Source organism: Ursus arctos, unplaced genomic scaffold (assembly GCF_023065955.2).
Source record: "Ursus arctos isolate Adak ecotype North America unplaced genomic scaffold, UrsArc2.0 scaffold_15, whole genome shotgun sequence".
Taxonomy (NCBI): domain Eukaryota; kingdom Metazoa; phylum Chordata; class Mammalia; order Carnivora; family Ursidae; genus Ursus; species Ursus arctos.
The window spans coordinates 62,579,141-62,593,277 of NW_026622819.1; the positions used below are offsets into that span (position 1 = coordinate 62,579,141).

The 14,137-nt window shown below is 37.0% G+C and overlaps 1 protein-coding gene across 4 annotated transcripts in view; it reads right to left on the minus strand.

Moving 5' to 3' along the window:
• UIMC1 (ubiquitin interaction motif containing 1) overlaps window positions 1-14,137 on the minus strand; it is a 132,303-nt gene that overhangs the window by 58,626 nt on the left and 59,540 nt on the right. For 2 of the 4 annotated variants that reach the window (XM_026511038.4, XM_026511039.4), the window contains exons 4-6: window positions 4,261-4,385; window positions 3,420-3,525; window positions 2,374-3,110 (exon numbers count right to left, since the gene is read on the minus strand). In XM_026511038.4, coding sequence (XP_026366823.1) covers window positions 2,374-3,110; window positions 3,420-3,525; window positions 4,261-4,385 — 968 coding nt within the window. The remainder of the gene's footprint in view (window positions 1-2,373; window positions 3,111-3,419; window positions 3,526-4,260; window positions 4,386-14,137) is intronic. The other 2 variants (XM_026511040.4, XM_048224303.2) reach the window with 1 other exon arrangement.

Consider the following 14,137-nt stretch of genomic DNA (forward strand, 5'->3'; position numbering starts at 1 on the left):
GGATTTTCAAGCTAACAAACTGAATTACAAAAAATCGGTCAACAAATACAATAAATAAATGTTCATTCTTTAGAGTTAATTTATTCTCTTAAGGGGAAGTATCTCTGAGTTACCAAGAACTAACAAACATGTTATCATAAGCACAATCTAACTTTCCTTTGGAAAAGAGGCAAGACACTAAAAGAATTAAGAAAAATGCTTTTTCGGGGGCGCCTGGGTGGCGCAGTCGTTAAGCGTCTGCCTTCGGCTCAGGGCGTGATCCCAGCGTTCTGGGATCGAGCCCCACATCAGGCTCCTCTGCTGGGAGCCTGCTTCTTCCTCTCCCACTCCCCCTGCTTGTGTTCCCTCTCTCGCTGGCTGTCTCTGTCAAATAAATAAATAAAATCTTTAAAAAAAAAAAAAAAAAGAAAAATGCTTTTTCTTCCCATATAGCAATCTTTCCAGAATGTGGATGAATAAGGCTGCTGAGGAAGAATGATTCGGACAGGTACCCTCAATGAATGGCCTTCTGATCCCTTAGAGAGAACTATCATTTATTGAGTGCCTTAATCTCCTAAGCATCATATTAGACATTTTACATAATTCACTTTAATCATTAAAACTACTGTAAGACATGAATTGCTATTCCCATTTTACAGATGTAAAAACTGAGATTCAGAGAGGTTAAATGGCTTGCTCAAAGACATACACAAAAGTCAAAATTCAAACTCCAAATCCATGCTCTCTACACTATGCTATGACATTTCTCGTGGCTACCATTTCTTGAACCCCTATCATAAGAGAAAGAATAAAATAACGGCAAAACAAAACCAAAACTCAGAGCCCAAAAACAGAAATAGCAACAAAGAAGAGTACAGTCATAAAACAGAATAATCTTTAAACTTACAGTTTACACAGTTTGTAATTATATGATTGCTTTTATAATATCAGAGAAAAAAACAGAATATAAGCTTTGATATATAATACAAGCTAGGTATGTCAGAAAACAACTGAAAAGACAACCTAAATGTTCCCAAACAGGGGACTGTTTTTGGTAAATCATAGAAAACCACCACAAGCAAAATCAGATATATAACATCATGTGGGGGAAAAAAATACACTGGAAAACTATCTACTCTTCATAACAAAAAGGACCACTTCCCCTAATATATAAAGGATACACACAAACCACTAAGACAAAGATTGTTGAAAAAGAAAAATGTCCATAAGATCTAAACAGACAGAAAAGGAAATATAAATGGGTTTCAACTGCACATACAATAAGAGAAATGCAAATTAAGACTGTATTGAGATAGCATTTTTCATTCCTCAGATGGGCAAAGATCATAAAGTCCTGATAGTACTGATTTGGAACGGGTAAGGGGGAAGCTGGTACTCTTACACTGTTGTGAGTGTAAATTTATACAACCTCTATGGAAAGCAATTTGGCAACAGCTAACGAAATTGTAAATGCATATATCCTTTGATCTACCAATTACATCTGCAAGAAATTATGCAAATATCTCCCATGTGGATGAAACATCTCCATACAAGAGTAATCAGTGCAGTAGTGTTTTTAATAGTAAAGTATTAGAAACAACCTAAAAGTCCACCAATAGGGGTACTGAAAAAAATAAACTCATCTGTACACCATATATTACACATCCAAAAAAAGGAAGAAATTTTTTAGGTATGTATGTTATGGAATGATCTCAGAAATATTTCAATGAGAAAAAGCAAGGTGCAGAATAATGTGTAGATTATGTGATCATTTGTGTAAAAAAAGGTGAGGAAAAGAGTATGTATACACATTTGCTTGTACCACATAAAATATCTAGAAGGATACACTAGAAACCAGTAATATAGGTTGACTTCAGGGAAGGGACTGGTGGGTTTGGGAAGGGGATAGGAGACATACTTTTCATTGACATCTTTCCGATTTATGGGCCATATGAATATTACTATCTATTCAAAAACTTAACTTTTTAGAAATGACAAAAATTTTAAAACACAAAAAATAAATTATGGTATATCCATGTGATAGAATAATGTTTTCAAGTATACTTAATAAATAGGAAAAGATCTAACATAAACTATGAAATGGGAAAGAGAAACAGCTTATACAGAAGAGTCTTCATTTTATTGAAAAATTTAAAAGAAAAAATATTTTAAAATGCATAGAAATAATGATGATTGCCTCTTGGTGCTGAGGTTATGGGTAATTTTTTTCTTCTTGACACTCTTCTGTACTTTCCTAATTTTCCACAGTGAGCACGTGTTACTTTAAAAATCAGAAGAAAAAAAGAAAAAACCACAAAAAGAACAAATAGCTATAATAATCCTTGTTTAAACTGTGAATAAATCATCCTTAATCACAGCATCACTGACCCTTACCTGACCATGACTGGTTGTTGGTTCTTCCTCCAACAAAAGTTTCTCTTTCAAGCTTTTAATTGGGCTTTCTTGGAAATCCTTGGGTTTTGAGTGCCAGACAGATGCCCTAGACTCCTGCCTCTCCTCTTTGTCTTCATCTCCCATATCTTCTGAGATGCCTTCATTTTTTTCACTAGCCTGATCTCCTTGGCCACATTCATTCTGGATCAGAGAAGGAGGTCTAGGTAACACTGGTTCCCCAAACCCTTTTTTTTTAAAGAGCTGCCTCTGAGCCATTTTTAGGCTCTTTTGATAAACCTCCAACTGGCAGAGAATGACCTTGGTATATTGGTTAGGGTCTACTCCAGCAGGGCAGAATGGAATACCCCAGAAGTAGTGTACAGTGCCCCCAACATCCTGGAGACCTTTGGCATCTGCTGGGGTAGGCAGACAATGCCTAGATGTGTCCCCCCTACCCTGGGCAGCTTTGTGAAAAACACAACCCCTCCCAGTACTTTCCTGTGGCTTCCCACACTGTGTGTGCTCAGCCAAGTGGCCAGTACATCTGTCAAAACATTTAACGTTCTCATTCTCAAACACTGGCTGGCTTGACTGATCCCAGCTTCCTGAGCTGCCAAAGACCGGCTCCTCTTCAGTGTTTTCAGTGTGGTCCCAAGGCTCCTCTCTTTCCTCAGCCTCGTTTCCCTGACTGATATGTGAGCCTTTAAACAGTGATGAAGGTACCAGCTGCCATATGCCTGTAGGTATTTGAGAAAAAGTAGGGCTAAGGACAAACTGTTCTTTATTAAGAGGGCTTGGTAAGTTATCACTTACCAAGAATTACATAATGTGGGTAAAAGGCTCTTCTTTGTGTTTAACCAAATGTTGACTTTTCCTTGGAGATAAAAGTATGCTGGATATTAGTGAGATCTCAACTATTTTCAGATTTAACCTCTTTAATACCACCAAAGGGATATGGGGCATTTCTGTGTATCTACTCTCAGCATGAGATCCCTGTGATATAGTTATACTTGATGAGTGGAAGGAGTCAGAACAGGGAGACATGCCTTCAGTGGTCCCAGAGTCTGTGGTTTTCTCTTGGTGGGACTGTGAAGATGGTCCAGTGGCCAGAGGTCGAGATCTGGTAGCAGACGCATCAGAAGGCCGGCAACTCTGAAACAAGTGATCCCACACCAGACCAGGTTTATTATTAAAATAGCTATACATGAAGGGTCACAGGAAGGACAAAACAGAGAGGCCACTGTCCCCTAAGAGATTCTCCTTTCCAAAACGTAGATGCTCAATTCAAATGACTTCCACAATGTGTACCAAATGCCTACTATGTGCAAAATGCTATAGCAGATCACTATACTAAGCTCTCTTCTAATAGAGACACGAATGACATAAAGGATGGCTCAGGACCTGCCACTGGCAAATATCCTTCACATTTAAAATAATTTCATCTACACATATTCAAATCACAATTTAACATTATTTGAAGAATGTTTAACTTCTCATTCTTTTTTCCATAACCCACCTCTAGTTTCTCATTGCCTTTGTTCTCCCCCAAAACAGGGGAGGTAAGCACCTTATCTTGTTCTCTTTTGGTTTCTTGGGACTTGGTAACTCTTTTCAGAAGCTGCCAACTACTTAGCTCTCTTAAACCATGTATCGAAAATCTGTGGGGTGGAAGAAAACTCTTTCATATAAAATTAACAAAACACTTCAAATTGGGTTCACCAACAATTCGACGAGCACTTTAAAAATTATTATGGGAAATATTTGTCAGTTAAAAACCCTATGAACTACTACAGCTAATTCCTAAAACAACTGTAACACTGCAGAAGTAATAAAAATATATATACTGCTAATCAATCCTCACAAACTTTTTCAACATGGCATATTTACATTCAGGCTTTCTGCAATGGCTTTCCTCAAGAGCTCCTCTTCTTCCTCCTCCTGGCTGTTCATCTCCCTAGCTTCCTGCTCACTCATTTTGAGAGCCAGAGCAAACTGTTCCTCTTCTGTCATTTCTGTAAGAGGATAAGAAAAAGAGAGGAAAGGAACACCACAAACACTGAATAAGCATGGAAGCAAGAAACAGAAATTATTAAACTTTTCAAATGAAAACACTACAGATTATTTAGTAAAATTTTATAATCTTATAAATGAGGAAAGAACCAAAAGGTTAAGGTGTTGGCCAAGATAAGTAACAGTTGTTTCAATGAGTATCATGGGTTAACTAGACTGTAAACTCCATAAAGGCAGAGTTTCTGCCTATTTTGTTCACTGTTGTATCTCCAATGTATAAAAGAGTGTCTGGCACCTGACAGAGACTCCATAAATACTTGATAAATGAATAGAGGAACTGGCTCCCATTCCAGGGTTTTTTGCTACACAGCACATTGCTTTGTGTTTAACACTTAACCAGAAGAATTTTACTCTTCAGAATCCTCTGATTTACCCAGCAGAAAAGAACATCCCTAGTGACCAGAATGTAATCTCCAAACACCATTTCCCATTAAAGACAACTGGGGTACCTCGGAAAAAGGTACCATGGCTGATACAAAAGTACAGTGGCTGATTCCAAGTCTGGAGCATGAAATGTAGAAGATGAGCTAGATATCTGTTATGAGCAAAGTATCAGACACTACTACACTACTAGGGTCATATCAAAAGACCTTAGTAGCAAACTTTAAGAGGTTCTCACTGGCCAAAAACTGAACTGCAATATCAGTAAGAATAATGACTGCAATGAATTAAGACATCAAATATTAGTTTAGGGGCACCTGGGTGGCACAGCGGTTAAGCCTCTGCCTTTGGCTCAGGGCGTGATCCCAGCGTTCTGGGATCGAACCCCACATCAGGCTCCTCTGCTATGAGCCTGCTTCTTCCTCTCCCACTCCCCCTGCTTGTGTTCCCTCTCTCGCTGGCTGTCTCTATCTCTGTCAAATAAATAAATAAAATCTTAAAAAAATATATGTTTAAATTTATGAGTTCATAAGGACACTTAAAAAAAAAAAAAAAACCCACAACTGGAGTGCCTGGCTGGCTCAGTCAGTGGAGCATGTAGCTCTTTTTTTTTTTTTTAAAGATTTTACTTATTTTTGTGACAGAGAGACAGCCAGCAAGAGAGGGAACACAGCAGGGGAGTGGGAGAGGAAGAAGCAGGCTCCCAGCAGAGGAGCCCAATGTGGGGCTCGATCCCGGAACGCCGGGATCACGCCCTGAGCCGAAGGCAGACGCCCAACAACTGCGCCACCCAGGCGCCCCATGGAGCATGTAACTCTTGATCTTGGGTCACTGGGTTTGAGTTTGAGTTCAAGTCCCATACTTCATGTAGAGATTACTTAAAAATAAAAATTTCAAACCAAACAAACAAAAAAAACCACAACTAACTGGTCACCGTTGAAGAATGTTAGTGGATCAGCTATTTTGGTTTTTGTTTTTTCAAGTGTTTTTCTTAAATTTAAATTTTAGGTAGTTAACATACAGTGCAATATTCGTTTCTGGAGTAGAATTCAGCAATTCATCACTTACATACAACACCCAGTGCTCATCATAACAAGTGCCCTCCTCATAACCAGCACCCATCTAGCCCGTCCCCTACCCACTTCCCTCAATCAATCCTCAGTTTGTTCTCTATCGTTAAGAGTCTCTTAGGTTTGTTTCCTCTCTCCTTTTTTCTTTTCCCCCTTCCCATATGTTCATCTGTTTTCTTTCTTAAATTCCACATATGAGTGAGATCCTATGGTATTTGGTGGATCAACTGCTAAATAAAAAAGAATCAAGCTTGTGTGCTACTCTTCCAATACAAGCTACATTACAGGGTAACCAAACAGATGAAGAGAAGTTTCTCTTTAAAGAATTATTCCAGCTAATAAATGTAAAACAAATGACAGAATTAGAATATCACCATTTTGTATAATGCTTATGGAGAGAATTTTGATATCTAACAAAGTACATATGTGACCCAGAAATCCCAATTCTATCAATTCACTCTAGCGATATACTTACAATAAAAAAAAGTAAATAATGCACTACATTTTTCATTGCAGCACTGTTTAAATTTGCAGAACACTGGAATCTACTTAATGACTAACATAGGACACTGCTTGAATAAACTCTGATGTGCATATATATAAATGTAAAAAAAGAATAAGGAAAATATCTATGGACCATGAATAGAACGATTTCAAGGATATAATATTAAGTAGAAAAAAACATACAAAAGAGTTATATATAGTATGCTACTTTTTGTGTAATAAAGGAGAAATAAGAAAATATATAATACACCTGTTTATGTTTGCAAAGTGACACAAGAAGGATAAATTAGAAACTAATCCAAGTGGTTACCTACAGGTGGTTGGGAACAAGGCAGAAGGGATAAGGAGAGAGTGACACTTCTTTGACTATATCTTTTTGTATCTCTTTGACTTATAAAATTGAGTAAACATTAAACATTTTTTTAAGTAAAATAAAATCGGTAAGAATGAGGGATCCTTAAAACTGAATCCAAACATAAAAAGTGCACCTTACTAAATATGAAATGACCTTAATGAGAATGAAAACATATAAAAATCTGTGGGATGCACCTAACACAATATTTATAGAAAAATGTATAGGTTTTCACAATCATATTATTTTTTAAAGATTTTATTTGTTTATTTATTTGACAGAGAGGCAGTGAGAGAAGGAACACAAGCAGGGGGAGAGGGAGAAGCAGGCTCCCTGCTGAGAGACTGACGTGGGGCTAGATCCCAGGACCCCAGGACCATGACGTGAGCCGAAGGCAGACGCTTAATGACTGACTGAGCCACACAGGCACCCCTCATGATCATATTAGAAAAGAACAAAGTTGAGGTGCGCCTGGGTGGCTCAGTCAGTTGAGCGGCTGACTCTTGATTTCAGCTCAGGTCATGATTTTCGGGCCTGGGATCAAGCCCCACAAGGGGTTTGCACTCAGCATGAAGTCTGCTTGAGATTCTCTCCCTCTCCCTCCGCCCCTCCCCTTGTTCTCTCTCCCTCTCTCTCAAATAAAGAAATGTAAAAAAAAAGAAAAAAGAAAAAAGTTTAAAATCAATGATACAAGCTTCACACTTTAAGAAACTAAAAAATAAAGAGTGAAATTAACCCAAAGTAAACAGAAAGAAATATAAAGAAGAGAAATCAACAAAATAGAAGATGCCAGATGGAAGGGAAAAAAAAATTAAAGAAGCAAAAAACTGAGGCGCCTGGGTGCCTCAGTCTTGTTAAGCATGTGCCTTTGGCTCAGGGCGTGATTCCACCGTTCTGGGATTGAGCCCCGCATCAGGCTCCTCCACTGGGAGCCTGCTTCTTCCTCTCCAACCCTCCTGCCTGTGTTCCCTCTCTCACTGGCTGTCTCTCTGTCAAATAAATAAATAAAATCTTTAAAAAAAAAATTGGTTCTACAAAAAAATCAAAATTTTTAAAAATGTAACTAGATCAAGGAAAAAAAGAACAGAAAACACAAATTAACAATATCATGAGTAACACAAGAGATATATACTACAGATTCTACAGTCATGAAAAGAATAATAAGGGAATACTGTGGACGATTATCTATCAACAAATCTGACAACTTGGATCATGCATTCTCAAAAGGGGTGACATCATCTCCAAATGGACAAAAACTGGTTCTTGGAGGTCAAAAAAATCTTACTCTCTTTATGTATAACACACAGACATACAGGGGTACCTGGGTGGTTCAGTTGGTTAAGTGTCTGATTCTTGATTTTAGCTCAGGTCTCAATCTCACAGTCTTGAGTTCAAGCTCTGCACCGGGCTCCACACTGGGCATGAAGCTACTTTTTTTTTTTTAAGATTTTATTTATCTGACAGAAAGAAACACAGCAAGAGAGGGAACACAAGCAGGAGGAGTGGGAGAGGGAGAAGCAGGCTTCCCGCCAAGCAGGGAGTCCGATGGGGGTTCTATCCCAGGACCGTAGGATCATGACCCAAGCCGAAGGCAGACACTTAACAACAAAATCAGGCTTTTCAACAAATAGTGCTACGACAACTGGATATCCATGAGAAAATTATCCTCAACCCTTATCTCACACTATATATAAAAACTAACTTAAAATGGATCACACATCTAAACACAAAATCTAAAACTATAAAAATTCTAGAAGAAAATATAAGTGAAAATCTTTGTAATCTTGGGGTACTCAAAGATGGCTTAGACAAGACTCAGAAAGAAAAAAGCGTAAAAGAAAAAAAAGGACCTCATCAAAATTTAAATCTTCTTAAGAAAATAAAAAGGTAAGCCACAAAATGGGAGCACATATTCACAACACACATGCATACATATATGTAATCTGACAAAGGACTTATATCCAAAATAGATAAAGAATTCCTACAATTTGTCATAAAATGCTAATCACAAAGACATATAAAAATGATACACTATATAAAGGCCAAATGAAAATATAATGGGGATGACACAACCAATTTCTGGTTCCACATGTAAGCAACTTGAAAGTTGCCATTCTGTCTTACCAAGAAGTAAAAAGCTGAAAAGACTAAAAAATCAACAACTCTTCTTGAATCCATGAGGGGGGAGGACACAGGGCAAACTATTGCCCCAAAATGGAGAGATCAACAGGGGAATACAGGGGAGTCATGGTTTATCAGAACAGAGATTCAATAGTGGACACTGCCACAGAAACCAGTGCCAGGGTAGAAAAACAAACTGTAACTGACATATTACTGTAGGCTCAGTGCATAAGCATTAAAAACTCCATAGGAACTCAATCATAGCAAATCCCCACACTTTTGTTGGGTTTTACCTCCAAGAGGGCAACTGGGTTCTCACAATAAATACAGCAAAAATTTCCTCTTGAGCATCCCACAGAGGGAGGGGAAAAGGAACTATTCTGAAATACGCCAGAGCACTCTGTGCTTTTTAAGAAGGTGTGTCCTACGTGAAACCAGTTAATCAGAGTCCACACTGATGGGATATTATCAGTGTCAAACTGACCTCAAAAAAAGGGAAATAGCAAATTCCAAACTTCTCTAGGCATCCTGTCCCACATAAAGGGGGGAGGAGGCTACTGAGAAACACTTGTGAGGTTCAAGTCCAGAGGCACAGACACTGAAAGACTGACACCTAACCATAGAACTGCAGAATACTTTCCCTATCCCCAATACCTCACCAACATATCACCAAAGACCCACTTACAGTTTCTTTCTACCTGGTACATCTCTCTCAAATAAAAACAAATGTTTAAAAGAAAATAGAAAGTAGGAGTAATTTCAGACAGAGCAGACTTCAGAGTAAAGGAAGTTATTAGGTATAAAGAAGGGCATTACATAATGATAAAGAGGTCAATTCCCCAAGAAGACATACCAATCCTTAACATGTAAATGCCTAATAACAGTGTCATTATGTGAGGCAAAAACTGATAGAACTGCAAGGAGAAATACATGAATCCACTATCATATTTAAAAATTTCAACATCCCTCTATCAGAAATGGACTGACCCAGCAGGCAGAAAAGCATTAAGGGTATAATTGAACTTAACACCATCAATCAAATGGATATAATTGACATCTCTGGTTATTCCAACCAATAATAAGCTCACATAAAACATTCACCAGGATAGAACACATTCTGGGCCATAAAACACACCTTAACAAATTTAAATAAAAATCAGTCTAAGTCTGCTCTCAGACCACAACGAAATTAAACTAGAAATCAATAATAAAAAGATAATCAGAAAATCCAAAAACCCATGGAGATTAAACAACACACTTCCAATTAACACATGGGTCAAAGAAATCTCAAGAGAAAATAAAAACACAACTTATCAAAATTTGTGGGATACAGCAAAAGCCGTGCTGAGAGGGAAATTTTTAGCACTGAATGCCTATATTAGGTAGAAGAAAGACCTAAAATCAACCATCTACATTTCCACCTAAGGGAACTAGAAAATAAATTATATCCAAAGTAAGTAGAAAAAAAGAAATAATAATTACAACAGACATCAATCAAATTGAAAACAAGAAATCAACAGACAAGGGGCGCCTGGGTGGCTCAGCTGGTTTAGTGGCTGCCTTCAGCTCAGGTCATGATCTCAGGGTCCTGGGACTGAGCCCCCTTGGTCAGGCTCCCTGCTCAGCGGGGAGTCTCCTTCTCCCTCTCCCTATGCCGCCCTTCCCCCAGCTCGTTCTCTCGAAAGAAAGAAAGAAATCAATCAATCAATCAATCAATCAACAGACAAGATGAAACAAACCGAAAGCTGGTTCTCTGAAAAGATCAATAAAATTGATAAACTGATAAGATTCTAGTCAGGCTAAGAGAGAAGACACAAATTACTAATATCGGAAATGAAAGAGGGTATCAACACACATCTTGTGGACATTTTAAAAACAGGTAAGACATACTAAAAACAACTTTATACTCACAAATCTGATAACCAATTCCTTGAAATACAAAATCTGCCCAAACTCACATAAGAAGAAATAGACAATCTGAATAGTTTATATCTACTTAAAAAAAATAGAATCCATAATTAATAACCTTCTAAAAACAGAAAGCATCAGGACCAGATGGGTTCACTGGTGAATTCTACTGAACATTTAAGTAAAAAATAATACAAATTCTCTATAATCTGTTTCAGAGGATAGAAACAGAGGCCATACTTCCTAACTCGATCTATAAGACCATCATTAACCCTAACACCAAAGTTAGACAAAAATATTACAAGAAAACTACAGACCAATATCTCTCATGAACACAGATGCAAAAATTCTTTTTGTTTTTTTAAAGATTTTATTTATTTATTTGTCAGAGAGAGCACAAGCAGGGGAAGTGGCAGGCAGAGGGAGAAGCAGGCTCCCCGCCGAACAAGGAGCCCCATGTGGGACTCGATCTCAGGACCCTGGGATCATGAGCTGAGCCACCCAGGTGTCCCAGATGAAAAATTCTTAACAAAATTTAGCAAATCAAATCCAACGATGCATAAAAAGAATTACACACCACGACCAAGTCAGATTTATCCCAGACATGCATTGCTGGTTTAACATTCAAAAGTGAATGTTATCCAACACATCAACAGGGTAAAAAAGAAAAATCACAATATCATAGCAACAGGTGCAGAAAAAGCACTGGGCAAAATCAAACACATTCATGATAAAAACTCTCAATAAGCTAGGAATAGAGGGGAACGTCTTCAACCTGATAAAAAAAAAATCTACAAAATCATACAGCTAAAATCAGGCTTAATGGTAAGAACTCAAAGCTTTTCCACCAAGAACAAGACTTTAGGCAACATCATAGTGGACGTACCAACTAATGCAATAACAAGAAAAGGAAATGTATACAGATGGGAAGAAATAAAACTTTGTTCACAGATAACATGATCATCTATATAGAATATCCAAAAGAACTGACAAAAAAACTCCTGGAACTAACAGGCAATTACAGAAAGGTTACAGGATATAAGGTTAATATACAAAAGTTAATCACATTCCCAAATACCAGCAATGAACAAGTGTAATTTAAAATTTACAACAAAATACCATTTACATTAGCATCCCCAAAATGAAATACTTATCATTTAGGTATACATCTAACAAAATAAGTACAAGATCTATATGAGGAAAACTACAAGTCTCTGATGAATAAAATCAAAGAAATAAATGAAGACACGGTCCATGTTCATGGACAGAAAAACTCAACACTGTCAGAATGTCAATTCTTCCCAACTTTATCTGCAGATTCAATGTAATTCCAATCAAAATCCCAGCAAATTATTTTGCAGATATCAACGAACTCATTCTAAAGTTTATATGAAGAAGGTAAAAGATGCAGAATAGCCAGCATAACATGTAAGGAGAACAAAGTTGAAGGACTGATGCCACCCAACTTCAACACTTACTATATAAAGCTACAGTAATCAAAGCCAATGTGATATTAGCAAAAACCCAAATAGATCAATGAAACAGAATAGAGACTGGAGAAATAGACCCATATAGTCATCTGATCTCTGACAAAGGAGCAAAGGCAATACAATGGCGCAAATAGAGTATTCTCAGCAAATGTTGCTGGAAAAACTGGTATCCATATCCAAAAAAATGAATCCAGACAACAACCTAACACCTTCCCCAAATTAACTCAAAATGGATCATAAATCAAAATATTAAACACAAATCTATAAAAGTCCTAGAAGATAACATAAGAGAAAATCTAGATGAACTTCAGTACGGCAATGACTTTTCAGACACAACACTAAAGGCATAATCCATGAAGGAAGTAATTGATAAACTAGACTTCATTAAAATTAAAAATTCCGGCTCTGCAAAAGACAATATCAGGAAAATGAGAAGACAAGCCACAGACTGGGAGAAAGTATCTGCAAAAGATACACCTGATAAAGGAATGTTATCCAAAATATACAAAAAACTCTTAAAACTCAACAATAAGAAAACAAACCAAACAAAAACTGACCCAACGACCTTACAGATAGTTCACTGAGAAGATAAACAGATAGCAAATAAGCATATGAGAAGATATTCCGCATAGGTCATTAGGGAAATGCAATTTAAAACAACGAGATATTTACTATACACCTACTAAAATGACCAAATACTGGAACATTGAAAACACCAAATGCTGGTGAGGATTTGGAGCAACAGGAACTCTCACTCACTGTTGATGGAAATGCAAAATGACACAGACACTTTGGAAGGCAGTTTGGCAATTTCTTACAAAATTAAACATACTCGTACCATACAATCCAGCAATCATGCTCTTTGGTTATTTACCCAAAAGAGGTGAACACAAATGCGCACCAACGCTCACAGATGCGTTATTCTTAATTGCTAAAACTTGGAAGCAATCAAAATGACTGTCAGTAGGTAAATGAATAAACAATGCTATTCAGACAATGAAATATTATTCACTGATATAAAGAAATGATCTACCAGAACATGAAAAGACCCAGAAGAACCTTAAACGCATATTATTAAGTCAAAGAATCCAATGTGAAAATGCTTCATACTGTAGGATCCCAACTTATATGACATTCTGGAAAAGGCAACACTGAAGACCAGTGGTTGTAAGAGATGAGCAGGGGGAGGGATGAATAGGAAGGGCACAAAGGATTTTTAGGACAGTGAAAATGTATACCATAATGATGGATGCATGTCATTGTATTTTTGTCAAAACCTACAGAATGGATAACACCAAAAGTGAACTCCAATATAAACTATGGACTTAGGGTGACTATAATATGTCAATCCATGTTCATCAATTGTAATAAATGTTCCACTCTGATAGAGGAAGCTATATATGTATGAGGTAAGGGAGTAAATGAAAAATCACTGTATCTTCCCCTCAATTTTGCTGTAAACCTAAAACTAAAAAAAAAAAAAGTCTTTATAAAACAAAATTGGGAATTTTCAAAAGTTAATAAAAGACTACAAATCCCGGATCCAAAAAGATTATTAAAATATATATATTCCCTCCACCCAAAAAAAAAATTCACACCTAAACATCATATTTAAACTGGTAATTAAAAAAATACAATATATTGAAGGCAGTCACCAATAAAGACAGGTTACGTACAAAAGAATAAAGGTAAGATTCTCATCATCTTCTCATCAAAAACTGTGCAGCCAGAAGACAATTGAGTGATATTCTGAAAATACTGAAAGAAAAAATTACCAAACCAGAATTCTATAAACAAGGGAAGTATTTTTCAAAAATGAAGAAGATTCAATATATCACTTTCAGTAATAGAGAGAGAACTAGGCAGAA